Source organism: Monodelphis domestica, chromosome 2 (genome assembly GCF_027887165.1).
Source record: "Monodelphis domestica isolate mMonDom1 chromosome 2, mMonDom1.pri, whole genome shotgun sequence".
In the NCBI taxonomy this organism is placed as follows: Eukaryota; Metazoa; Chordata; class Mammalia; order Didelphimorphia; family Didelphidae; genus Monodelphis; species Monodelphis domestica.
The window spans coordinates 205,404,797-205,432,660 of NC_077228.1; the positions used below are offsets into that span (position 1 = coordinate 205,404,797).

Consider the following 27,864-nt stretch of genomic DNA (forward strand, 5'->3'; position numbering starts at 1 on the left):
TACTTTATTATAGGTCCCCAGTTAGTTACTACTAATTTCCACAAATCTTGGTTTTTTTCATAGCAAGAACTCACATCAGCAAATATTTTCACATGCTGTTATCTCTACAAAGAGGGTAATTATTAGCCACAGATAAAATGCACACAGTAGCAAAATTAATGATTCCATTCGTCTCCTCATATGGATGTCAGCCGATTTTTATTGAACATATATAGAGGAGGAAGGATGGAGAAGGTTATATATGGACTTGCAGTCCAAAGATCTGCATTCAAGCTCTTGCTTTGCCGACTTAATAGTTGTGAGAACTTAAGCAAATCAATTAACATGAGAACTTAAGTTTGTTTCTCTTCTATCCCTCACCCTCACCACCAAAAAGAAAAAAAAAAATTTGACCAGGGTGGGCAGCTGGGTGGCTCAGTGGATTGAGAGCCAGGCCCAGAGTCTCAGATACTTCCTAGCTGGGTGACTGTGGGCAAGTCACTTAGCCCCCACTGCCTAGCCCTTACCACTCTTCTGCCTTGGAACCAATACACTGTATTGATTCTAAGATGGAAGGTAAGAGTTTAAAAGACAAAAAGTTGACTAGTGTGAGGGGTTGGGAGATGATAACCTTTTTTTAGTGGGCACTACTTGGCAATCTGATAAAAGAAGGAGCCCTTCTCAGAATGTTTTTAAAAACACAAAAGCAACAGGATTTCAGGGGAAATTGATTATATTGAAATAAAATTACCTCTCTCTTCATTTTTTAAAAGTTCACAGATTCCAGGTTAAGAATCCTTAGGTTAGAGGTTTTCTAGGTCCCTTTCAGATCTGACATTCTGTAATTCTGCATCTTGGCCAGAAACAAATGTTTGTTTCTTTATAAAAAAAATTTTTTTTAGGTAGATCTCATTTTTTTAAAAAACCCATACCTTCTGTCTTGGAGTCAATACTGTGTATTGGCTCCAAGGCAGAAGAGTGGGCTAGGCAATGGGGGTCAAGTGACTTGCCCAGGGTCACACAACTGGGAAGTGTCTGAGGCCAGATTTGAACCTAGGACCTCCCATCTCTAGGCCTGGCTCTCAATCCACTGAGCCACCCAGCTGCCCCAAGGTAGATCTCATTTTATTCATTTGACATACTGGATTTAATGCAATGTTTGCAAACCAAATATGAAACGCCAAAACAGTATAGGTAACTTGTACTCTTATCTGATCATTTAATCCATTCTTTCATTTAACAAACATTATTTTAAATTCATTAAAGCCATTTCACAGAACCAGAGAATCCTAGAGTTTTTAGGGCCTTTGGAAAGCTAGTCCAAACTCATATAAAAGAGGAAACCGAGGTCTAGGAATGTCAAAGTTGTATGCAGCTGGTTAATGGCAGAATCAAGTCTAGAACTCAGATCTTCTGACTCTTAAAGAATCATTTAGTAAAGCAAAGAATTAATTTATAATGCCAATAGTAACCCACTGCTCCCATCGCTTTAAAAAAATGTTTTCTAGAGTGGAATGCAATAAAAAGAATTAAGAAGTATACAAAAAGCATTTCAAAGCTCCCTTCTAACAATCTACTTATTGGAAACAATAACTGATGTCATAAAATTCCAGTATAAACCAAGACAGTTCCTTGTTTTTTAGCTGATGGTTAAACTACTGGTTCCCCAAAGCAGAAATTTTTTCTCTGTTCCACTAGAGGGTGCTCCATCCCTAGTAAAGGATCTAGATTTTAGGCTCACAAGAAATCAGATTCCCAGATACTCCAGGGACAGTGTTGCTGGTTGGTATAAAGGGAAATCATTCTGCTGACTTTTCAGAGGTAGTTAAGGAGTAGAGAAGGGATGGGCTCAAGGTACAATGCATTCCAGTTAGCATGGTGGCTAGAGCTCCTGAGAGTGAAAATATTCCTTCCTTGGCATTGCTTTAGTACAGAGCTGCCAGAAATGACTATGGATATCACTGTGGCCCTCAAGTCACTTCCCTGCCCCCAGTCCCAAGACTGTCAGGTCACAGACATTAGCAATTACAAAAAGGAATCAGTGGAGATCTGTGCCAGCATTCCAAAATTCTTATCTAAGTAGCCTGGTGATCTCAGCCAATCCAGGGGATGGGGCTTCTGGATAGCAGGCTCTAGCCTCTGAACTATGTCCGTTTTAAAGGGCTCTTCTGCAGGCTGGCAAAAGCCTTCAGTTCTAAAGAGTGTACCCACATCTACTGTCTTAAGTGGTATTTTCATCACTTCAATATAGGTTCCAAAAACCAATCTGAAGGGCCATCTCCTTCCTTTAGAGTCTGAAGATTTCCTGAAATAGATCACCAGTAACTTCAGAGACCACCACCTGTCAAAACAGGTATACAAACTGGTATTGCATAATCCTCTCCACTGCACGGTCAATGAGTGTTAAAATTTGTATCAATTAAAAATGAATGGGTTGCCTTACAAGAGGAGTGGCCCCACAGATTGAGGAGGAAAGGAAAATATATTCATAGAAGCAAGCAGAGGATAAAACAAGGAGAAGGGAACTGAATGAAAATGAAGAAGAAAAAAATAGGTAGAGGATGCAATTCAAGGGACAGACAGGGAAGCAGTACAGGTAGCGGTAGGAAGGAGACTGACAGATATAGTTAAAGGAAAATGTATTACAAGAGCAGTTTAATTATACAAGAGTAGTCTTATTATAAGGCCTTGGAAGAGGCTATCTACCTCTGGGGGGAGGGAATCTATGCCATAGAACACTTAATTCTACTAATAAATTCCCTTAGATAGGATCCAAGAGATTCCTGCCTTTTGACTTCCACCCTCCAGAAGATAATGCAGTGAGATTCTGAGCCACTGGTAGTTATTAACATGCCTTAGGAAAGAAGGTTCTAGGTGAATTGTAGCTGCTCCAAGACCAGAGGTAACATGAAATGGGTAAATTATTATTCAGTACTCAGATTTGCCTTCAAATCCTACTTCTGTGGCTCCAGAGCAAGAGATAATGGGAGAATTGCCACAAAGTGATTTCCATCTGGTCTACACTTTATGAAATCCAAGAACTGTGTGCATATACACATATAAAAATCAGAAGTCTAAAATCTATAGTTTTAAATCCAAATAATCCCAAAGAATAACAGTTTTGTTTTACAAAGGAAAACACTGAAAATCTCTGATGTATAAAAATTAACTAGTTGTTAACAGTATCTTCATTTTTTCCTGTTCTTCCCATGTTGATGGTTAATGGCTCTAGGAAGAATGTTACAAAGCACTACGCTGCCCTGCTAGTTGGGCAGGATCAATCTATACACCTACTTTTTTGGGGGGTTGGGGGGGGAAAGGCAATAGATATGGGTGAGAGCCAAAAAGTAGGTGCAGTAATCTTCCTACAACTGGTGTGGGAAATGGGTATATAATTTTTCCTTTATGGACTCTGAAAGAGGTATTTCTTCCAATCTGTCTGTTCATTGCTTCCTCACCTAGCCTCCCACCTGTCCCACTGTGGCTGAGTGCCACAAGAAGCCGAGTTTGAGCCTCCTTGCCAGTAAGGTCAATTTTTTCAGATTCTTCAGACAAAGAACACAGACTGGGCAGGCAAAACCATGTAAAGTATTTCACTTTTTCTTTTCCTCTTCCAGATCAGGTCACTTGATTCCCAAGAACAAAGCTTCTTGAGTGGTCTTGGCTTTCCCCTCCAAGGGGTTAAAGGAAACAAGTTATTTTGAAACTCCTGCTGGGTTATAGATGAAAATTAATCTGAAGTGGCATTCACAGTTACAACAGGCAGTATATTTCAAAAAGTAGGCAGGCAGGCAGGCAGGCACCTGTTCTCTCTCATTCTCTCATACACACACATACACACTCACACACTCTCATACACACACACACCACACATACACACACAATGGAAAACACTTTCCAGTCACTGGACTCTGCCTGCTCATGTCAAATACTGCACCACCAGAAACATGACCACACAGGTGAGCAGCATCCCACCTATCATGAAGTACTTGTCTTGGAAGGCCCGCTTCTCAATAAGTCGCATGACAGTGTTGGATAACCCCAGCATGTTAGCAATATCCAAGATCTTCTTCTGAGTGCCCTAAGACCAATGAGAAGGGAAAGAAAAAAATACATGAGCCTTTTTTATGCTGCATGGGGGTGATTTTTGTGTATAACTGATGGTGAAAGCAGCTTGATTAACAGGCATCCTCTGGTTTACCCCCCAAAGAAGATAAAATAAAGGTAATCACAACAAAAATTTTCCTTATACACTGGTTCCTTCTCTGCCCCCTGCAATAAACTTTCAGGTCAGCTGGTTCATCTGCTCTAGCTTGCCCAGGCTGTAGGAACTCCACTAAGTTCAGATCATATAGTAGGGGGGGCCCAAATTGGGAAGTACACAAAGCTCATATATAATAATACTATGGAAACTTAGGGGGAAAAAACCACAACAGAAATCACTAACTATCGCCTAATGCTAGGACAAAAAGATTTTTATTTCTAAGCCAACAGCCCAAGACATTCAGATTGCTTTGTTTCATTGCTTTGTGACTTTTTCCAAAAAGCATTTTCAACCTTTTATGAAATAATCACTATAAGTGTATTCTAGAGCAGACTCCAAATTACTCATTTGCATATCCTCAATTGCATTTATATCCACATTATTGGTCTATACTCCTAAACTGAATATAGACTACATTCCTAAAATTTGTATTTGACATCACTTAGAAATAAAAAAAAATACAGATAGGTATATATTAAAAACAAACAAAATTATCATATTTTTTATGGAAGTTAAAACTTTCAAAACTAATAAAAAAATATATAAAAATAATAAAATAAATAAAATAAATAAAAAATAATGTACTTTAGTATTATGACCTGTACTCAGGTTTAATATAATCAAATTTTTTGGGAAGAAGGAAGATGGGGAATTCAGCCTATATATTTTCATTAATATGAATAGTTTCTCTCTAAAAGTTTTAAAAACCTTTACCTTCTGTTTTAGAATCAATACAGGTATTGGTCCCAAGACAGAAGGCCAGTAAAGGCTAGGTAATGGGGGTCAAGTGACTTGCCCAGGGTCACCCAGCTAGGAAGTGTCTGAGGCCAGTTTTGAACCTAGGACCTCCTGTCTCTAGGCCTGGCTCTCAATCCACTGAGCCACCCAGCTGCCCCATCTCTATATATTTTTGAGATAACTAGGCAGCAGAGCACCTGAAGAGTGAAATAAGAAGTACAAAGTGAAAACACCATAGAAGCAGCAATGTACAAGCAGCATGTACTTTCATTTTTCCTGGACACCAATAACAGACTTATTGCATAGAGCAGCTGCACTTAACTTATGCCTGGCATCAAAGGAAATCTAAACAGTGCTTTTCTATTCTGTGGCAGGTAGGTGGTGGTGACATATACAAAAATAACAATCTAATTTCTTGGCTCCATAAGGCAGGTAATTTTTCCACTGTATTACCGGTATGGTCTAGAGACCAAAGAGTATAAAATCTGCAGGAAAATAGCTTGTATTTTAAGAACTGGTTTGTCATTTGTGCTAGTCAGGATGCTGGTAGCCACATCTCATCAGAGTATTCTCCTCTTCCTTTCAAATGAGAAAGGAAAGCAAAACACTCTGGTGATAATAATACTCGAAATTTAAAAATCTCAAAACCCTAACAAACACCTTTGGGGTGCATTAGCCACCTTTCATTGCAGGAAATTGCCTAAAGGACAAGAGTGGCCAGCAGAGGAGGCAACATGACTCCTTCATAAGGCTTCTGAGGTACAGAAACTGCCTTAGATGCATGTTTTACCAGTATGTCCAACAGTTAACTACACTAAGTTCACACTGTTTTTAGATAGTGCTCTAAGAATGAATTGTAGGATAACTTTGGGAAGCTAAGGTCAGAATACTTCTAGGTAGCCCTAACCCTAACAATCAAATCAACACATGACTTATGAGGAAGACAAAGACACTTCAAAATCAGGTAGTACTGATCTAAAGCAATGTTGTCATCCCAATGAATGCAGAGTACCAAATTCGACTCAATTTAATAAAATAGTGGGGATGAAAGACTACTTGAATTTACTAGGCTTGTTTTGGTCCAACAAAAACTTAGATAAAAGGTCTATTTCCTAAGAATATTCTCACATTCAATAGCTGGGAATGCTTCATTCTCAAGAGGTCCCCACCCTGATAATGGGCATAAACCACACCTTATTCCCCCCATCAGGGTCATACAGGAAAAGGGCTGAGGCTGAAACATCATCATTGACATCAAGAAGATGTAATGTTTTGGTTTAATAAAAAAAAACAAAAACCCACCAACTCCCAAGGCCCTTTCGCCTCACCAGTGCCATCGCTTCCTGGATTACCCATGATTGTAGAGAAGCGGTTCTCAACCTCTCAATTTGTAGCAATGAGAATACATAATGCATATCAGGTATTTACATTCGGAATCATAACTGTAGCAAAATTACAGTAGCCACCAAAATAATTTTTTAGTTTGGGGTCACTGTAACATGAGGAAAGGTAGAGAACCTTTGTTGTAGAGAATGAGAGAATTGTGGCAACTTGTTGTAGGAGATAAACAGGATCAGAATTTCTGAACCAGATTTTTGCTTCCATCTTCAAATTTTAGTATGATGCAGAATTTAGAATGAGGTAGGTGAGCCTTGGAGGATCTTGTTATGCGGTCTTTTCAAGAACCCTACAACAATCAATGTATAATCATATTTCTCACTCTTTAATTACCCAGCTATTGATAATGGACCCTATGAGCTTATGCATATGCTTCTACACAAGCTCTCTATAGGATCACAGATTTAGTGTAGGATATAAGCTTTGAGGCCAACCAGTCCAATGCTCCCATTTGGAAATGGAGGCCCAGCGATGCTCAGTGACCTACCCAAGGTCACACAGGGCAGTTAAGTGGCAGAACTGGGATTTGAATCTAGTCCCTCAGAGGTTAGTTTCATCAGCCATTTTTATAAGAACCTGGTTCTCCTTGTAGTGAAATGCATTTTTGTTACAAGTCCAGGAAATGAAGAGACTCTTGAGAGCAAAAAAGATGACTAAATATTTTCCTCAAAGTATGGCCATGTTACAGACCAAGAGGCAATTTTCTGTCACATGTCTTGCTGGGTCTTTCAAAAATTAGGCAAGGAAAGAACTAGAAAATGCTTAACAGCAAAAAGGAACATGGAAATCTTTTGGACTATCCTTCTTCCAAATTTACTTTCAAAACAAGTAACAAGTATCTCTCTGATTAAAAACTTCAAACTTGAAAGCTTTTCCACACACAAAGTTTGGAGGAACCTTAAGTAAAAAACAAACCTGAAAAATGAAAAAATTTTCATCAAGGAAATCAAAACAATCTTAAGTACTGGACTGTTGGGATAAGATCCAAGCAAGTGGCCCTGGCCCCATTCCCTAGATAGAACCCCACCTTCAGGGTCATTCTCTGTGCCCTCAGTCCCTCCAGAATATTGTGCCCGCCTCCAATGAGGTCATCCATGCCGTGGTGAACTTTCTGGAGGGAAGAATTAAACTGCAGTGATTCATCCATGGGTATGGTGGTATCAGAGTCCTGTGGAGGAAATGCAGGGTCTCAATTAACCTTGCCTGCTTATTCACTCACATCCAATTCCCTAAGAACCCACTACTGGCCCTTTTGGCTATATTAAATTCCACGGTTGGCAATAAGCAGGATGTAAAACTCGAATGATAAAGGGGGAAAAATAGAAATTAAAAAACCAAGGTTGGGAATGACATATGTTCATTCAGTAGAAGAAGAAATTTTCTTGTTACTCTCCAATTCAGCCCTTTACTGCCCTGCAGCAGTACTATACTGGTATTCATATTGCCAAGTCCTGTCTTACATTGTACTTCCTGCTTCATCCTGCATCAGGCCTGGCCTGGGGAAAAATCCCATTTTCTTCTTTGTTAACACCTGCATCACTTCCTTTAAGACCTGCTCTTACACTCCTTTCACTTCACTTTTTCTCGGGATGACATTGTCAGGCACTTTTCCTGTTCTTTAAGTTAATTTGTGCATGGATTGACAGTCAACTTAACTAGTTTGCTAGTTTCCTAATAGCAGATGCTGTCTTGTGCTGTTTCTTAATCACCTAAAGAGCCCAATGGTGACATGTTCATAGAAACATGTTTGTGGAGTGATGAATAAAACAAAATTGTAGAGGGAAAAAAGTAAAAATTAAGACAGGTCTGCCCATTTTTGAGCCTGGATGAGAAATTCATTGTCTTAAATATTATTTATGGTAAAAGTGGCCTTTATGCAGAAATGGATCACTACTACTAACAGTCAATAAGAATATTGTTGCCCAAACCTCCCAAACCACTGTCCACTAGTACTGTTTTCCCAACTTTATCCTTTGCTGGATCTACCACAGAGATCAAGGCGCTGACCCATGACCATCAAAATCCAGGATGACTGTTGCATATGTATATGTTCAATTTTCTTCCACAGATGTTATTCTGTCACCCCCATCCTGTTACAATGCTGAGGGAATAGAAGAGCTTGTCTTTGTGTACTAGGATCATTCTCAGTTTGGGGCATGAGAAAACAAAACAAAACTGTGAAAATCTGTTGAAAATCGGTGACCACTTTTTTTTTTATCCCCTTCCTCATTTGGTAGATGGAAGGATCCTAACTGAGGGATTTCACAATAACAGAGGTAAAGCATTGGAAACTTGCTGTGTATCCAAGGAGCTCCTAATTTGGCAAGGAAAGTCAGTCAGTCAATCTAGTCAAGCATTTAGTAAGCACCTCCTATGTACTGGGCACACAGTCTGAGATTTTCAGCTTTTCTTTAGCACAGATCAAATCTGAGATTAGCAAACAGACCAACAGCTTTGACTCCAATCACCCAAAGTGGGCCAACCCTAAATCAATGAAAGTATTTAGAGACAGAAATGGAGGGCCCACAAGGAAATAAGAGTAAGTAAAGCCTAGAAAATATATTTTTTTCATCTGGCATATATAGCAACTGTAATTGGAAGAAAAATGGGGAAGTGGGTACTGGAACCAGGCACCAAGATGGTGGCAAATGAACAGGAAGTTGATTAGGATCGAGTATGGCAAAACTTTGACTAGCAGGAGCTGAGAAGGCTCAGGGGCCAAGAAGGTTCAGAAGACTCATTACTTCAAGCTAGGTTTCAATGAGTAGAAGTCTAAAAAATAACGAAAGGTAAAAGCTATGGGGTCAAAGGCAAAGGACTCCTGCATGTGCTCTAGGGAGGAGTTGCTGCTCCAAGAAGATGATAAAGCTCAGAGGAGTCTAAGGACCAGCAGGAGATCTTTAGAAGTAGAAGTAGTCTAGTACAGTGCTCAACACTTAAGCAGGTACTCAGCAAGTGTTGACTCACTGAACAACCCATAGTTCTCTCTCCATTTGTTCAGTAAGCATTTAGCGCCTCCTCCATGCCTATTTTTTGAGGTTCTCTATACTTCTTTTATAACTAGGTGTGACAGAAAGAACAAGTAACTCCAAATCAAGACATCTAGGTTCAAATCCTGCCTCAAGCACTTACTTCCTGGGTTGATCATGGACAAGTCATTTAACCATTCAGGCCAAAAGTTTCTTCATCTAGAAAATAGGGTTAGGAATCCGTCACTACATGCCTCACAAAGTAGTTGTGAGAAAAGCACTTTGTAATCCTTCACGTGTTACAAAAATGTCCGTCATTTTTTTTAATATGTAGCATCTCTAAAGGCAACATGGTATAGTGTAGAGCCAGCTAATGCTGAAGTTATGAAGACCTAGGGGCTCAAATAATGGTTGTGTGATCCTGGGCAAGTCACTTAGTTTTTCAAGGCCTCAAGCTTTAAGACTTTAAGTTGAAGAGCTGGTATGATCTGGCTTGGCAGAAGGAATTCCTTACTGATGAAATAATCAGTTTGGTTTAAAAATTTTTTTTCCACCATCTTCTCTTCCCAGAGATTGTAGACTGGTTACTCACATAAGACTAGTGTGTTAGAACATATTTTAGGGTTCAGATGATATGGTTCCTATCTCACAGAACGATGTACTGCTATCTTACAATTATTACAATGTCCCAGCAGCAGCCAAAACTTATTAAATATTTACCTTGCTCAGAGCCACATACATGGTACTATTATTTAGAGAAAAATGTGGTCTTTGACTCAGAGGAGTTCTTTCATCTTAAGAAACTTTAGAATTATTAAATTCAAAATGCCTACTACACAGTACCGAAAATAACTTCACAATTATGGAAAGTCTTGCAGTCTCTCATCACATTGTAGAATAATTCATAATTTGCCTGGCACCACAGGAGACAACTTAGTTTGAAGAAAAAGAAACTAAACAGACCTATTTCAACCTACTGGGGCAATTCATTGTGATGAACTATGGCAGAATAAGAATTAAATGGTTAGTCCAATTGAATGGTTAGTCTGAATTCTGATAGGTCTCCTTGGTGAAAGTATAGGAAAAGATGTCACCAATAAATAATTCATTTTGTAAAATATTTCATGAACATCCATGCAAAAGCCAATGTAATTGGGAGTTGCATATTAAACAATTTAACATTTAAAAGCTAAAAATGTTCAAGAAAGTAGATTTATAAGAAATCTATTATTAAAAACCAATAGGTCATTTTCAAATCAGGCTATTTTAGGTAAGTCTAGACAAAAATTAAACTGTTAACAAATGTCTCTAAATTGCTACTCAGCTTGGAAGGGGGAAAAAAAACCCCAACTGAAACCAGAACCACACATAGTAAAAATATCACCAAATGTAAAGCTTAAGTCTCAGATCCATTATATTAGCTGTGGAAGTCACTTAACTTCTCTGGGGTTCAGTCTCCTCTTTTGTAAAACAGAACTCATACTTACTGAACTTTTAACCTCATAGTGGGTGCTATGGGAAACAAATTAAACAGTGTAAATAAAAAGCTTTATAGTTGTCATTATTGTTTCCATTATATTAAATGTTTTAGCATTATAAATCACCAGACATGGGCCTAACCTATCCCATAGTAGCTGCCTGAAGCAGCTTTCAAATATTGCCTTCCTTATGAGCTGTTTAAGTCCTAATCATCTGACTTTATCTGATCGGAACATTTTTTCCACCACATGAACTTCTATCTTACACTTGAATAGTTCAACCAGGTAATTCTTCTACTCATTCCCTTAATTGAACTGTTTCTTTTCCTAAATCTTTACAGTAGCAAAAGGGTTACAAGACTTGTACAAGAATATTCATAGCTGCGCTCTTTGTGGTAGCAAAAAATTGGAAAATGAGGGGATGCCCTTCAATTGGGGAATGGCTGAGCAAATTGTGGTATATGTTGGTGATGGAATACTATTGTGCTCAAAGGAATAATAAAGTAGAGGAATTCCATGTGAATTGGAATGACCTCCAGGAAGTGATGCAGAGTGAGAGGAACAGAACCAGGAAAACATTGTACACAGAGATGGATACACTGTGGTACAATTGAATGTAATGGACTTCTCCATTAGTGGAAGTGCAGTGATTCTGAACAACTTGGAGGGATCTACGAGAAAGAACACTATCCACTTTCAGAGGAAAAACTGTGGGAGTAGAAACACAGAAAAAAAACCCCAACTGCTTGAATACATGGGTTGAAGGGATATGGCTGGGGATGTAGACTCTAAATGAACATCCTAATGCAAACACCAACAACATGGAAATAGGTTTTGATCAAAAACTCTTGTAATACCTGGTGGAATTGTGCATCAGCTACAGGAAGGGTGGGTGGAGGGAAGGGAGGGAAGGAATATGATTCTTGTAACCAAAGAATAATGTTTTAAATTGACTAAATACAAAAAAAAAGGGGGTACAACCTATGCTCTGTTGATGCAAGTAGGTCCCTATCCTTTCCAGTGGGCCCTTGCCATTGCTCCTAAAGTCACACCCTAATTTCTGGTTCCTGCAAAATAAAGAGTAAGTGCCTCCCTGCCCTGCTCCTTGAGGTAGCACAGAACAAATGGCTTACATTCGTGGTGAAGGTTCTTGACAGAAGCTCTTCTCGCTGCCTCTCCTGCTGCTCCCTGGCATATCGCCGATGCTGGAAGTTCCGAAGTGCGGTCTGCAGGTGCTGGACATCATACTTTAACTGGTCAACACGGCTAGAAAGAAATGATGAAGACAAAGATTAAATTCCAGAACAAAGAAAAAATTTGAAGCAGCCAAGATGCTTATTTAGGATGAAACATTTTTTTTCTTGCCCTCCCCTATCCCACCCTCCTTAGTAAAACCCTGATTTTGATCAATGATGTTGAAAATTGAAGTAGCTGCCTGTGGCCAGACTAGGGATGTACTACATTCAGGGCCCAGTCCTTCTACTTCAGTGTCTGCTGGCTCAGGACTCTGAAGGTAGGACAGGGAGCAGGTGACAGGAAACAGGTCTGATGAACTCTTTCTGACCTTTATTCTATTCCTCTGCTGTAAGGAGCCCAAGGGCAGTATCAGTGCAAATTGTCAATAAAGATTTAGAAAACCTTTGGGAGTTGGGGTAGTTTCCATTTTAATTTCATGGCCGGGTAGCAAATGTTAGATCAGTATTTTAATTATGAATTGATTGGTACAAAAGATTAAGAATCGAGATTGTATTCTGACCTAGGAACCCAGTGGAAACCACAAACCATAGCAAAGCTGACCAAGTAGCAGCCGCCCAAGGCCACAATTCTGACCTTCTTCCTTCCTACTCTAAGGCCAAAAAAGCCTAGTTCTGGAGCTCAGCATCAGTAAGACAGATGTGCATCAGGAAAGCTAGTACTTTACTTCTGAGAAGCCCATCTTCCTGGTGGTCTCTCCTAGAAAAAACTGCCACTGACATAACCATAAAGTGCAGCTTTTACCAATGTGAGAGAAAACTGCAGCAGGGGCCCTACTCCCAAGAACCACAGCTCTTGCAAAGGCTATAGTACTTACAGTTTGGCATTCTGGCGCTTATTAGGGGGCTCTTTGCTAGACAAAATCTCCAGGCGTTCCAGGCTGCTGAATATTTGATCTATCCTTGCTTGGATTTCATTTTCTACTACTGCATAAAAGAGAAGAAAATAAATGCTGGAAAAATAGATCATGAACTGATGATAGTAGAAAGTTCAAGCAAATACATCATTTCCTAAGATCTAATAAACTAAAAAAACAGATACTTTAAAAGAAAAAAAAAACACCAAGCTATAACAATGGAAAGCACAGAAAATGATTCTTTGAAGGGAACCTCTAAAGTGCTATTCCTCCAAATGACTCCAGCACTTTGCTTCTGAAATATCAAGTGCTATAACAATCATATTTTTGAAAGTAGAAAACAGATCAAAAGACATTCTTTTTCCCAACTTGAGAAAAGTAAAATGAATATCTGAAGCCAACTGAATACTGCAAGCTACATGCAGTATTTGCTGGTTCAGAATATTTTTGACCACTGCACTTTCCCAATAGTTGTGGGCCAGGCCTCTTCAGGTTTTCTACCCTTGGAGGCAGTCATCCTAATGGCTTTGGTCTTCTCAGCAGCTGAAACTTTCCCCTTTGTTGTCTCTTCTAATAGAAGTGCAAACTTCTTCAAGAATATAGACTGTTTACTTTTTCTATTTGTACCTCCAGTTACTTGGCAAGTGCTTAACAAATGCCTCTCCTTTCTTCCATTCAAGTCTTCTAGTTTGTTCTTAAAATCAGCATTCACCAAGTGGGGACATTAATTCATTGCTGGTGGAGTTGTGAATTGATCCAACCATTCTGGAGGGCAATTTGGAACTATGTCCAAAGGGCGATAAAAGACTGTCTGCCCTTTGATCCAGCCATAGCACTGCTGGGCTTGTACCCCAAAGAGATAATGGACAAAAAGACTTGTACAAAAATATTCATAGCTGCGCTCTTTGTGGTGGCCAAAAATTGGAAAATGAGGGGATGCCCGTCAATTGGGGAATGGCTGAACAAATTGTGGTATATGTTGGTGATGGAATACTATTGTGCTAAAAGGAATAATAAAGTGGAGGAATTCCATGTGAACTGGAACAACCTCCAGGAAGTGATGCAGAGCGAAAGGAGCAGAACCAGGAAAACATTATACACAGAGACTGATACATTGTGGTACAATCGAAGGTGATGGACTTCTCCATTAGTACCAATGCAATTTCCCTGAACAATCTGCAGGGATCTAAAAAAAAAATACTACCCACAAGCAGAGGATAAACTGTGGGAGTAAAAACACCGCTGAAAAGCAACTGCTTGACTACAGGGTTGGAGGAGATAAGACTGAGGAGAGACTCTAAATGAACACTATAATGCAAACTCCAACAACAGGGAAATGGGTTCGAGTCAAGAACACATGTGATAACCAGTGGAATCATGCGTCGGCTATGGGAGAGGGAAAGGCGGGGGGGGGGGGGGGGAAGGGGAGGGGAGGAAAAGAAAACGATCTTTGTTTCCAATGAATAATGTATGAAAACGACCAAATAAAATAATATTAAAAAAAAAAATCAGCATTCACCAAAAATACCAATTCAACAAAAATACTCTGAATGTGGATAGTGGATAGCTGCAATTAAGAGTTCAAATCTTTATCCTGACACTGGTTATGTAAGCACTGGAAAGTTACCATCTCTGTGACCTTTCATTTCCTAATCTGTAAAATGACATTGATAATACTTATAGTACTTAAGTCATAGAACTGTTGTGGGAAGAAAAAAATCTTTTAAGAAGAAATATTTAAGGGGGCAGCTGGGTAGCTCAGTGGATTGAGAGCCAGGCCTAGAGATGGGAGGTCCTAGGTTCAAATCTGGCCTCAGACACTTCCCAGCTGTGTGACCCTGGGCAAGTCACTTGACCCCCATTGCCTAGCCCTTACCATTCTTCTGCCTTGGAGCCAATACACAGTATTGACTCCAAGATGGAAGGTAAGGGTTTAAAAAAAAAAAAGAAGAAGAAGAAGAAATATTTAAGAAGAAAAGCTAGGTGGCTCAGTGGGTTGAGAACCAGACCTAGAGCTGGGAGATCCTGGGTTCAAATTTAACTCCAGTCACTTTCTAGCTGTGTGACTCTGAGCGAGTTCCCCATAGGGAAGTCCTTACTGCTCTTCTGCCTTGGAACCAAAACACAGTATTAATTCTACGATGGAAGGTAAGGATTGTTTTTAAAAGGCACTATTGAAATGGAAGTTATTACTATTATAATCATTTTCCAAGGCTTTCCTTAAGTAGACTAAAAACAACTTTATATCTTAGTAGCAAATCTACAGTGAGAGAAAAATCCATTTGATCAGCTATTTTCCTTTTCCCTTAATCCCTTTCAATACATTAACAGAGGGTGATGAACAAATGATTTCTGGGAGGCAAAGTCTACCTGATCAAAAAAGGGCTACTTTGCATAAAAGGAGTGAGCCAAGCTGTTTCTAAACATATAAAGTATAGTTATAGCCTGGTATAGAGTGTAACCACTGAATACTCATTCGTTGTTCAGCATCTCCCCTATGCTACCATGCTAATAATAGCTTGCTATTATAATGGAATGGGACTTGAAAGGAGGGATAGAGAGAGAAAGCAAATGAACAAGACTGTTAAATTGAAGAAAGGAGGTAAGTTACTGCATCAGTAAACAGAGGAGAGGTAAGAAGGAGGTCTCTGGATACTGAGATGTGTGGATAATTAGAATGAACTATCCTGCTCTCCGAAAAAAGTTTTAATAGAAAGAAATGACATTCTTCCCCAAAGAAATCATGATGTGGGAACAAAACTAATTAATATTGCTATTAGTTTCTGAATAATCCTCCTGAAAGCCATAGGTTTCAGCTTAGAAAAATCACCAATCCTAGAAACTCTCTGAATTTTTACAGTGTATATTCCTCTGAGAACTATGTAATAAGATTAAGACAGTTGAAGGAAAAGCACTTCCATTTCACTAGAACCATGTCAGGTTGAGTGGAGGGGTAATGGGGGATAAGACTTGTGGGATTCCTTGGTGCATAATCAAGGAAATCAGTGAATTTGCCATAGGGCTTTATTGCCCACCTTAACTACAAAACTCATTTCAAGCTGAATCATTAGGTCCCCTAGGCAAAAAATGCAGTAAGGAAACCCAGCCCATTAGCACTGTGTCATCAGAGCATGGACTCTGGTCTCCACAGTTAATTACTCACGGTGCAAAGACTCCTTGTCTGACGTCTCCAGGCGTCCCATGTGAGACTGGATCTCATGGACCTGCCTATCAAAGGAAGGGTAAGAGGAAATGAAGGAATTAGAACTAATCAACAGCTATTCAGTCAGGAAAGACTATTTTTAAAGGCAAACAAGTAATAGCTTTAAGATCTGGCTGGAAACTGCACTATAAAGTAGATATACTGCATCAAGGCACTAGGCAAGAAAAGTCAAGTTTCTAGTATTTTAACTCTAGAATTGTGTTTCTTGGAAAAAAGTATTTTATCAAAGACCTAATTTTATAGGGTTATCTATTAAAATGGAGCAATTTTAGAGGTCTCTCTCTCAAGATATTGTGATTTAAAAACCAAATTTATGACATTTCACTAACCACTGGACTTTGCTGATTCTGACTATAATTCTGACTATAAGACAAATGACAAAGGACTGAATTCAAATAGGTGAGATCCCCCATGAGCATCAACCATCAAAAAGGACAGTAAGGACTGGCTGCCAATTTATGAAATACTACAAAACCTACTTCCTTATCCAGGATGACTACTTTCCCATCTAATCAATTGCCAAGTTTTATAGATTTTACGTCTCACATCTGTTCCCATTTCTCTATTCACATGGCTTCCACATCAATTCAGGTTTTGACCTGGATCTCCTATTGGCCTTCCTGCTTCTAGTCTCTTTCCGCTTGAATTCATCCTCTTAATAGCTGCCAAAATAATCTCCCCAAAGCACAAAGATGACGGCATGGCTCTCTCCTTAAGAAACTTCAGTGGATCCACACTGGCTCTATGATAAAATACAAACTTCTCAGCTTAGCATTTTTGTCCTTCACAGTCTGAAACTGGCCTGTCTTTCCAAACTCATTTTACATTTCTCCCTGTCATTCATTATGTTTCAGTTAAATTCACTTGCTTGGTGATTGATTCCCCAATTTGGAACACCGTATCTCACCTCTATGTATAACTGGAATTTCTATTCACTGATGCCTCTTAGAATCCTTAACTCAGGTCTCACTTTCTTTGTGAAGCCTTTTCTTGATTTCCCCAGCTGTTAGTTCTACCTTCCTCAAGTATTCATTCTTTTTGTAAAAAATATTTTATTTTCCCAATTACACGCCATAACAATTTTCAACAAACATTTTATGAGATTGTAAGATCCAAACTGTCTCCCTTTCACCTTTCTCTCTCCACTCCCAGAGTATTCATTCTTAAAGCCTTTGTCTGATTTCTCATTGGTCTCATTTACTACCAACTTTACATTATATTTATCTGTGCCCCTCAGTATAAGATAAGTTTCTTGAGGGCAGGAATTTCTTCATTTTTATCTTTGTATTCCCATAGTCTAGTACAATATGATATAGCAGGAATTTAATAAAGTTTGCTCAATGAACTGCAAACAAGCTAAAAGAGATCAGACCCTGTGTACACTGACATTGAGTCATGCCTATATAAATGGAGTTTTGAGAGGCAAGAAATAATTAAGCAGGGAATGTTCATGGAAGGAAGGGATTTTGAACATCTCCCTGAAGACAGAAAATACCAAGTCTTGGCAAAGGGGTGAAGACAGAGTGATGATAGATAGCTAGTCATGTGAGGTTGAAAGTGAGCAAGTTAATTTGTCTGCAGAAGAGTCTAGTTCAAACCAAATAGCTGAGGGAGATAATAGAAAGGACCCATGCAGATCCTTGGAATATGATAAATGGAGCTTGAATTTTATATAACAAATGAATTGTAAGTTCCTGCAGTATACTAACATATCCAGAAACACCAGGGCAATATAATGATTTGAGGATGTCTTACAGGGGTAGATTTTAGAGGTAGGAGGTTGTTTCAGTAATTCAAGGTTGAGGTAATTAAAACTTGGATCAGGGTAGTGGCTTTGGTGCTAGATAATAGTTTGGAACTGGCTGAGTATTCAAATCTTTTAAAGAATAAGTTGTCAATGATGTCAACTTGGAATGTAATGCCCAGAAAAGTTCTTAGCCCTCTGTTGCTTAATATTTTTGTCAGTGATTTGGATGGAAGTAGTTGGCAAATTTTTTCAAATCTGGAGATGACAAAGTTTAGAGAAATAATTAACATATTGGATAACAGAGTCAGGATCCAAAAAGATGCTGACAGTTTAGCACAACAGGCTGACACTAATAAAATGAAATTTAGCAGAAATAAATGTAAAGTTATATTTAAATGTAAAGTTATATTTAGGCTAAAAAATGAATTTCACAAGTACAAGGTGGGGGCAGTGAGGGTTAAAAAAACTAGGGGTCTAGCAAATGGAAAGTGAATGAAAACTTAGGCTTTATTAGGAGAGGCATAATTATCCAGGACTGAAGGAGGTAGTAATGCTTTACTTTGCCCTTGTCAGAGACCACTTTTAAAGTAATGTGTTCAGTTCTGGAAAACACATTTTAGAAAGGGAACTGACAAGTTGGGGAGCATACAGTGGAGAAGACTAGGAGGATGAAGGGACCAGAAACTATACTATGAGACCTAGTCGAAGGAACTCAGGTTGCTGAACCTGGACAAGGCTCAGGGGAGACAAGGTAGCTTGTCTTCAAATATTAGAGGGGCTGTCATTGGGAAAAGGAATTAGATTCATTCTGCAGTCTCAAAGAGCAGAACTAGAAGCAATGGGTGGAAATTATGAAGAGGTAGATTTAAGCTCAATGGAAGGACAACAATTGGGGTTGGAATGAGTTGCCTCAGCAGGTCATGGATTTTCCCCAACTGGAGGTTTGAGAGGTGAGGCAGAATGACTACTCATCAGGAATGTTAGAATAGGAATTCCATTCAGAGATGAATTGAACTAGTTGCCTCTGATGTTCCTTCCAACTCTAAGTTAGGAATATCAGGATGATGTGGGGAATCATGGCCAATAGTAAGCATTTAACAGTTGATAAATATGAACAACAGTGGAAAGATGAGATATATAGTGGGGAAAAGTGTGCCAGAATAGCTGTCTTCAAATATCTGGGGGGGGGGGTGTTATCATGTGGAGGAGAGTTAATTTTATTCCCTATTGGTCCACAAAGCAGAATAGAAAGAAATGGAAGGTAAAATCTTTGGCCTCAAATGTCTGTACCCAAACTCCCAATGTTTAGGCAACAGTAAGAACTACATGGGTCCTAATGCAAGTGGGCAAATTTAATTCAAAGATATCACAGAGAAGTGAGATGAAGCCTATAACTAGAATATGGCTTTGGATGGCTGTATCTTATTCAAAAAAAGTGAAATAAGTAAAAGTGAGGTTATGGGGTAGTGCTGGATTTTAAGAAGGTACACATGTGAGGAAAATCAAGAACCAGAAGGAGGAAGCAGAGTGGAGAACATTTGGGCAAATATCAACAGAAGCAAAATTGTCCTTGGAGTATGCTACAGACCACAAGTTTGGGAAGAGGAAAGCAATGGGAATTTAAGAAACAGATCACAAGCCTGAAAGAGAGGAATGATATAACAGTGATGGGGAACTTCAATTATCCAGCCATCTGTTGGAGTGCTCTTTTTGCCAAAAGGATAGCAACTAAAAATTTATTATCTTTTCTTAATGATAACTTCATCTTTTTTAAAGATGGAAGAAAACTAAAAGAATAAATTATATTCAGGATCTGATTTTCACAAACAGGAAGAAGCCTGTTGCCAGAAACAATGAAAAACCTGAATTTTCTTCTAACCTTTAAGACAGAGAAAAAGTTGGGCATAATGTGATATGCATCATATATTTGGGGAAAGTGGATTTCAAAGCATTCAAAGGATTTTGTGAACTAAATTCTACAGGGGAAGACAGGTGAATAGCAATGGTAAACTGTAAAGAATGAAATGCTGAGGATGTAAAATGGAACAATTTTGATAAGGAGAAAGAATAGTAGGCATTAAAAGAGTTCAGTGTAAATGTACTGGGATTTCACCAACCAAATGAGATTTTAAAAAGAAACTGACAAAAGATGGAAGCAAGGATGAATAAAAGACTTTTTAAAAAGTATTAGGAGTTCTAACACTCAGAGTTACCCAGGCTGATGAGGAAATTCTAATGCAATATAAGGAGGAAAAGGGGATTGAAAAAAGGGATGGGACCCCTGCTTGAAGAAAAGATAATGGTAACAGACAACTCAAAGAAGACAGTTGCTCAATTTTTATTGTGCTTTTATTTTCTATGTAAGAGAATGATCTTTTTGCTGGAAATGACAAAACCAAAATTACAAACAGGAGCTTGGTACCCAAGATAAGTAAGATACAAGAGAACACTTGGGTGACTTTGATGAATTAAAATTAACTGGCCCAAATGAACAGCTCTTGAGTACTTAAAGAAATGCCAGATGTTACTGATAAGCCACTGTTAGTGATGTTTGAAAGACTGGTGGTGAAATCACTCAAAATAAAAGAAATATAAATGAAAATAATCCTGAAGTTCCACCTTATATGCAACAAATTGACAAAGAAAACAAAAGTTTATATTGGAGAGGTTGTGGAAAAACAGGAACACATGCATTATTGGTGGAGTTGTGAAATGGCACAAATATTTGGGAAAGCAATTTGGAACTAAACAAATAAGAATAAGATACTACTGTTAGCTATACACCTTCATAGAATCACTGACAAAAAGAAAAGTTCCACATAAAACAAATATTTATAGCAGCACTTTTTGAGGTAGCAAAGAAATGGAAAAAGTAGATGCTTGTGGAATAGGGAATGATTAAATAAACTGCAATACATAAATGTAATGAAATATTACTGTACTGTAAGAAATTATGAACTTTGAACACAGAAGCACAGAAAAATGTATGTGAATTTATGCAAAATGAAGTAAGCAAGGCCAAGAAAACAATACATATGACTACAACAATATAAATGGAAAGAACCACAAAACCACTGAAAGTGAATTGGATCTAAAGAGAAGATGAGAAGCCCTCTCTCTGTGCTCCATTTCAGGGTGGGAAATCCAAAGATTTGGAACACTATCTGTAGAAGGGAACTAGGATGGTGAGGAACAGTGAGTCCATTTCAAATCAGGATCAGTCAAAAGAACTGGGAATATTTAACCTGAAAAAAAGACTCAGTGATACCTGTCTTAAAGTATTTGAAAGGTTATTATGTGGAAGAGGGATTATATATTATTTGGTCTCAAATATTAGAAGCAGGAACACTGAGTGGAGCTGCAAAGAAGAAAACTTCAGCTATTAGTCCTGTCCAGAAATATTTGATGCCCAGAAAGGTAGAATACTGCTCCTTAACGGATAATGGATCAAAAGTTAGATGACTGCTTGTTGGGTATGTTATAGTATGTATTCTGAGCAAATCAAACTCCAAAAAAATTCTGTGATTCCGGTACTTTGGCAAGTTAAAGATAGGCAGATTTCAGTTTAATATAAGGAAAAACTGTCCAACTACCAACAAAGGGATGGGCTGCCTCATAAAAGCTCGTGTCATGGAAAACAGCAAGACTGAATGTCAGTAGGAATTTAGATTAGATCCCTTCTAACAGTAATTTTGGATTTTAGGCACAAGCAGGAAAACAAAGCATCACCACTGATAAGCCCTTATCATAGGGCCCTATTCATATTGCTGTTTGTTATTTTAACTTCAAGTTAGTCTGGAAAGGCTATTGCTTTAAAAAAATGGCAAAGAATTATCATTTTTCCCATTCTAATTTCAATGTTGTTTGAATTGTCCAAAGGAAAGAAAATCAATAAAGAGATTCTAATTCAATGATGAACCAGTGGCCTGTAGTGGAATGAGGGGATGATATACAAGCTGAAAATCTGAGTTTTAATCTTAATTCTGCAATTCATTACTTGTAAGACCTCAGGTAACCAGTTAGGGTCTCAATTTCCTCCCCTGGATTATAGGATCTTTTGAAGTTCCCATCCAATTCAAAATCCTATAATCCATACATCTGAAAGAATGCACAAGGGGCATTATGGGAACAAATGATTTATCTAACAACCCAGGAAGAGACAAAAAAGATATGTATGTCATAAGCATCTACCTAGGAGAGTTGGACAATAGAACTCTGTTTTGGGAGCACTGCTGAATGGAAGTTTTTTGGATCCATAAAATGCTTATAGATAACTGAAACCATCAGAACTGATAAATTAGTGAAAAAGCAAGGAGCAAGAGAAGCAGGCACAATTCATTGCCTGAGGCCTTTTGTTTGTTACAGGTTGAAGATACTGAGAGGAATTAACAACCTGACTTTTTGAAATCTGTGAAATCCCCCCCACCCTTTGCCTTATAGCCCAAAGAAAGTCTTCTTTTGGAGCTACTGTTCTTTGTCATGTTGATGTTCAAAGTTGGTACAGCATATGCAAAACAATGTTCCACCTTCTACTTCAAAGAAAGGTGATCTACAAATACATGTTACTTGTTTTATTGTTTCTACACATTCTGCTAATCAAAGGGTATTGTTTCTCAAGGAAAACTTAAAAAAGAAAAACTTCCTGATCATAATGGGGGACAAAACTATTCTATTAATTTTACCCCAATGCATAAGGCCAAGTATAATATTATGTAGTAAAAATGTTCATTTCTTTACATGGGTTTGACTGAACTCAAATCAAGTTAGACAAGTATAGACTTCAGATACCATAACTAATTCCAGTGCTCCTTCAGACGTGGCAAAAGATAACAACTTTGAGTTCAAAGTTCTAGCAAAACAAATAAGCTGTTTCAGTCATGTTTTCAACTATTTCCATTTACTGCAATTGTTTCTACAACTTCAAAAGCTAGGTGCTAACTAACATTGCTCAATACCATATGACTAAGTTTCTTTTTTAAAAAGATCCTTAGAATCACAGGCTGTTAGAGCTGGGACCAGTGAGGTCATTCCATTCAATCCAATTTTACAGATGAAAAAACTAAGCCCTGGAGAGGCAGAGTGCTTTATCTTAACTTCACATCGTCAATGGTAGAGCCAAGATTATAACAGAGATAGCCACACTCTCTCCAGTACCTGCCAAGTGATGTATCAAATTCAAATCAAAACAGATTTTCGGACAATTTATGGAATATACCTCTAGCATATGTGCTCCATGACACTTACTGTAGGGCACATTTTAAGAGGTTATTTGTGTTGAGCCACACACTAATCTTCAGACCAGTTGTATAAATAAGTAAATAACCAAGGTCAGGAGAATAATCTGAGGGCCAAAGGATGGTTTCTCTTTGTGCAAAACAAACTGGACTATGGACCCATTATTAATAGCATCCTCTCATCAAATAACTAATCAAATGAGAGATTACTTCACAAAAGTCTCAATAAATGGAGCCATACTCCATAAAAGATATATCCTTAGTAGCAAGGGAGTTATCTTCCTTACCCAGATCATCAAAATGGAACTTTCAAATTGTATCATAATTTGTTTTAGCACAAGAGGCAAATCCCATTACTTTGAATAAAAAGAAGGCTCTATATAATAATGCTATTTGGTATGATATTCTGGTATTTGTCCATTAATTTCAATACAAGAGCCACATATCAAGAGCAAGGCATTGTCTTGTGATACAGATTATCCATAGAAGTTTTCTATTGATAAGGCTATAGTGAATTTGCAAAAAATATAAGTGATAGTGGTTTAAAGTAATTCTCAGGTTTCATTTTGTGTAGAGAATTGGTAAAACTGGTAATATATAAAACCTTTGTTTAGCTTTTAATATGCTTCATAACTAGGCCTGTTTTCAGTACCATTGTCCCTCCTTTTACTATAAGAACATGAAAGTCCTAAATGTTGAAAACTCTTAAGTCTACTTTTTTAAAAGGGAAAATTAACTTTATTCATGGTAACCAGGGCAGGATAAAACACCACACTCCTTGGGAGAGACATATACTCTTTAACTGAAGTACTAGTGCCTTCCTTCTTTTTTATGTTATTTAAACCCAGGGAAAAACAGCAATGATATCTGCTCATGTCTCTCAATAATCCAGCCAAATAAGCCTTTGAAACAGCTGTCCCTCATGCCTAAGGTACTCCTTGTATGAAGATCCCCTCTCTTCCTTCAAGCACCAACTTCAAGAAATGCTCAAGTACTTCTATATGAAACCTTTCCTGACCACTCCATCTTAATGCCTCCCCCTTGTCTTGTATTTATGGTCTTTATATTTATCCTGTACATACTAATATATGTACTTGTCATCCAGTAGAATATAAGTTCCTTGAGAGTTGGAATTGTTTATGTTGTACTAGACACTAGTGTTAAGCACAGCACCTAGTACAACATAGTAATAAATATTCCTTGATTTATTGATTGCAAAATGGGAACAACAAATGTTGGAGGGGATGAAGGAAGACAGGAACAAAATGATACTTGGAGTAGATGAGAAGTGACTCAAGTTATTCTAGAGATAAATTTGGAATTAAACAAGTAAAGTGATTAAAGTATGTACTCCATTCCAGCAAAGGGAATAACTTTCAAAGAGGTCAAAGACAACAAAAGTCCAAAATATACTAGAATACTCTCAAGGAAATGTTTTGTGAAGAAATGAACAAGGCAGATGTCTATCAGTCAAAGGATTACCAAAAAATTGTGGTATCTGAACATAAGGGAATATTAATTTGGAAAGTTAAAATTTGGAAAAACATAGAAAGGTTTGTATGAATTGAGAGTGAAATAAAAAGCCTTGAAACATGACTATAAAACTGATGACAATATAAAAGTAAAGATCACCAAAAGGAAGCTAAACTGAGGAACTGAAAAAGTCAGTGATGGTCCTGAAGAAGAGAATAAAACACAAAATAAAATACAATCCTCTTCTAAGCAGAGAGATGGGGCGCTACTAAGAAGGTTGGATACCTTGTTATATGTGGTCACTATACCACTTCTATTTCTCCCTGACTAACTTCACCTCAAAACATCCCAACTGCTAAGTCATCTATTTAAGGGGAAAAAACCACTAAACAAACAAAAAAAATTCATAACCCTAGAACAATGAGAGGTTATTAGATGATATATTCCTCTTTCCCCTGATGAGTCCAAATTATTTCTTTAACATCAGACAGTCTGAATGTCAACTGCTTATTTTTGACCCTGTAGATGGGAAATGAGTCATATAGTGATATATGTAGTATAACAAAATTCCACCATAATACAACAGTTTAGAGGATCTTGTGGAGGTTATTTTGAAATTTTACTTGTTTATTCATTAGCACCTGTTCAGTGCTCTAAAATGCAATAATTTCTAAGTAATGGGGGAAATGTGTACAAAATCTTAGATCTTTACCTCAAGAATTCAACACACCAAAGGCTCTTTAAAAATTGATGTAACATCATCGTACAACTGTATGGGAATATTGGATAATAATATGCAAATTTACTTGGGTAGCAACTGCTATCACCTGAAACTTTACTTCTAGTTAAAATTTATAGTACAAAATATTAGAGTATACAACACAAATTTCAGCCTAACTTCAGGAAGCCTAGGTTGATTGCTGTTTGGTAACACATCCAATTTCTTTATGTTGGACTCAGTTAAGAAATATTAGTTATTATGAAAGATATTTTATTGATTTTAACTTCTCACCACCTGTATATAGTTCAATCCCTCTTTGCCTGAATTATTGCAATAGCTAATTATTTTACCTGCATCTGGGTTCTCCCCTTAAAAATCCATTCCCTACAAAGCTGCCACAATGTAATTCCACTGCTCAAGAAGCTTCAATGGTTCTCAACTGCCTCTAGGATAAACTTACAAATTCATCTGTTTGGAATTTAAAGTCCTTCACAATCTGGCTCAGTCTATCTCTCCAGGATTACTACACACTATTCCCTCTCCCCTATTCCACTTCTTAACTAAACTGCTACTTGCTATTCTTGACCCAGTGTTTCACCTCTGGCCTTGCCTTTGCAGAAGCTATGTCTCATGCCTGCAGTGTTCTAATCCATTTCTTCTGCTTAAGCATCCTATAGTTCCCAACTCACTCAAATCACTTAGAATTTATTTCTTATATTCGAATCACTTAGAACTTATATTTCTTATAGAACTTATACTTACTCTGTATCTACTTATCTATGAGTATATTATTGTAAACTGTCCAGCCTTCCACTCCCAAGACAAGTGTAATACAAACTCATTGAGGGCAGAGATTGTCTCCCTTTTATATTTATATCCTAGCAAGTTAACTGGAACTCACAAGTCCTTAATATTTGTTTCAGTGACAGCAAAAGACACTGCAAGGTTCTCTCCTAAAACATTGTCTATCTTATCCACTCGATACTGATCACATTTTTAAAATGCCAGAATACTTCAACTCTGTTATTAAACCACCGAAGGTAGGAACCTATCTTAAATATCTGTCTTAGGACTTAACACATCGTTTTGTGTGAATAAGGTGCTTTTAAAAATATTTGCCAATAAATATCAAATAGCCACAACTTTACTAATGATTTTCACTATCACCAAGTCATTACACTGTGTGTCATTGGTAAGCCTAAAGGAGACATGTTAGAAGGAAACATGGTGGAGGAAAACAAACAAAAGTAAAGACCAAAGAATGGAAGAGAGGAAAAACTGAGGCATGACAGTGATGAGGATCTCACAGAGTAGGTGTGCCTGAGGTACAGGCTAACTTTGCCAGTTCACAGGACTTAAAAGGGGAAGAAAGAAGAGATCATTCTGCCTAACATGCTCCCATTTTACAGGGGAGAAACCTAAGGCCGAGAAAAGTTATGGAAGAATGGGCTTTGAAACTAGATCTCCGGCCTCTAAATCCAGCACTCTTCTCTACACCACACTGCATGGCAGCTACAAACTCATCTCTGAAAGGGGCATTTATTAGCGTTTGGTAGGCTCAGAGCCAGGTGATGAGCTGGGCGGAGAGTGCAGAACTTCTCCCTCCTATGAGGACCCATTCCGAGACCAGGGAACGAGTTCAAGACGGAGTCCCCGAATATGGAGGGCAGGGGAGAGCTCAGTCAGCTAGAGGATCCCCTGCCTCCCCCCCACCCCTAAGGCGGACAAGCTAGCCTGGCCAGGTAGAGACTGCCCGGCTGGAGGAGGCAGGGATAGGGAGGGGGGATCCCGGCGTCCTTGACTGACCGACATCCGAGACCCTCGGCCCACCCCCCCTCTCCTAGGGCCAGGGCTCCTCGAGTCCCGCGGCCCGGCCCCATCAGGCCCTCACTTGTGGGTCTGCTGATACAGCGGCTCCATAGCTCGGGTCCCGCCGACTCCCGGTTCCCCAGAACACGTCCACCACAGACTCACTTCCGGCTTCCGGCCTCAGGCCCCAACATCATTTCCGCTCCTTATTTTGGATTGACTTCAGAGACACCTGACTGACTAGTCAGTTTATGGGACCGAAAGGCTATACCAGCGGAAAGAAAGGAGAGGGTCTTTTGGACATCTCCACTATTTCAGTGAACAAGGCAGCATAGTTTATCCAGGAGGAGATGACGGAGAGAAATAGCATATTTGAATCAGGCAATTGTGACAGGTAGTCTTGGAGGACTCTTATGGGTCCTGAGTGAAAAGACCGAGACGCGAAGTTGGGTGGGAGTGCTCGTCTACTACTCTAACCCGGTCTTTTGGAGGCGGGCCCGTAGCGTGTCGCACAAGCGCCCGGGGTTATTTGAATCTGTATCTGAGTACTTAGTGCTTTGAAGCAGTCTTTGCTGCGTCCAACCCTTTGCACTCTTGCCATTTGCTACGTCTTTGCTCCTGCAGTCGTCCCAATGTACCTGCACTATTAGAACTGGATTGAACCCTAGAAATCATCTAGTCCAATCCCTAACTCTACCTTAATATTACAAAGAGGTAAACT

The 27,864-nt window shown here is 38.6% G+C and overlaps 1 protein-coding gene across 2 annotated transcripts; it reads right to left on the reverse strand.

Annotated features, from left to right (window-relative positions):
• Positions 1-1,174: 1,174 nt before the first annotated feature.
• Positions 1,175-27,366, reverse strand: GOSR2 (golgi SNAP receptor complex member 2). 2 transcript variants are annotated; one of them, XM_007482499.3, is made up of 6 exons: positions 27,226-27,365; positions 16,100-16,164; positions 12,898-13,006; positions 11,960-12,092; positions 7,407-7,547; positions 1,175-4,060 (listed from the first exon to the last, which is right to left on the reverse strand). In XM_007482499.3, exons 1-6 carry the CDS (start codon positions 27,252-27,254, stop codon positions 3,899-3,901), a joined length of 639 nt encoding a protein of 212 aa, XP_007482561.1. In that variant the 5' UTR covers positions 27,255-27,365; the 3' UTR covers positions 1,175-3,898. The 2 variants fall into 2 exon arrangements, with proteins under 2 accessions (XP_007482561.1, XP_016286058.1); XM_016430572.2 differs by lacking the exon at positions 7,407-7,547 and having other exon boundaries at positions 27,226-27,366.
• Positions 27,367-27,864: the final 498 nt, after the last annotated feature.

Bases quoted from the DNA above. Each gene is read 5' to 3' on its own strand.
- GOSR2 (XM_007482499.3), bottom strand. From the start codon at position 27,254: ATGGAGCCGCTGTATCAGCAGACCCACAA. The intron at 7,548-11,959 runs GTAAGCCATTTG...TTTCCTCCACAG, and splicing joins CAAGAACCTTCACCACGAAT to GACTCTGATACCACCATACC. The intron at 4,061-7,406 runs GTGGGGTTCTAT...CATTGGTCTTAG, and splicing joins CACAGAGAATGACCCTGAAG to GGCACTCAGAAGAAGATCTT.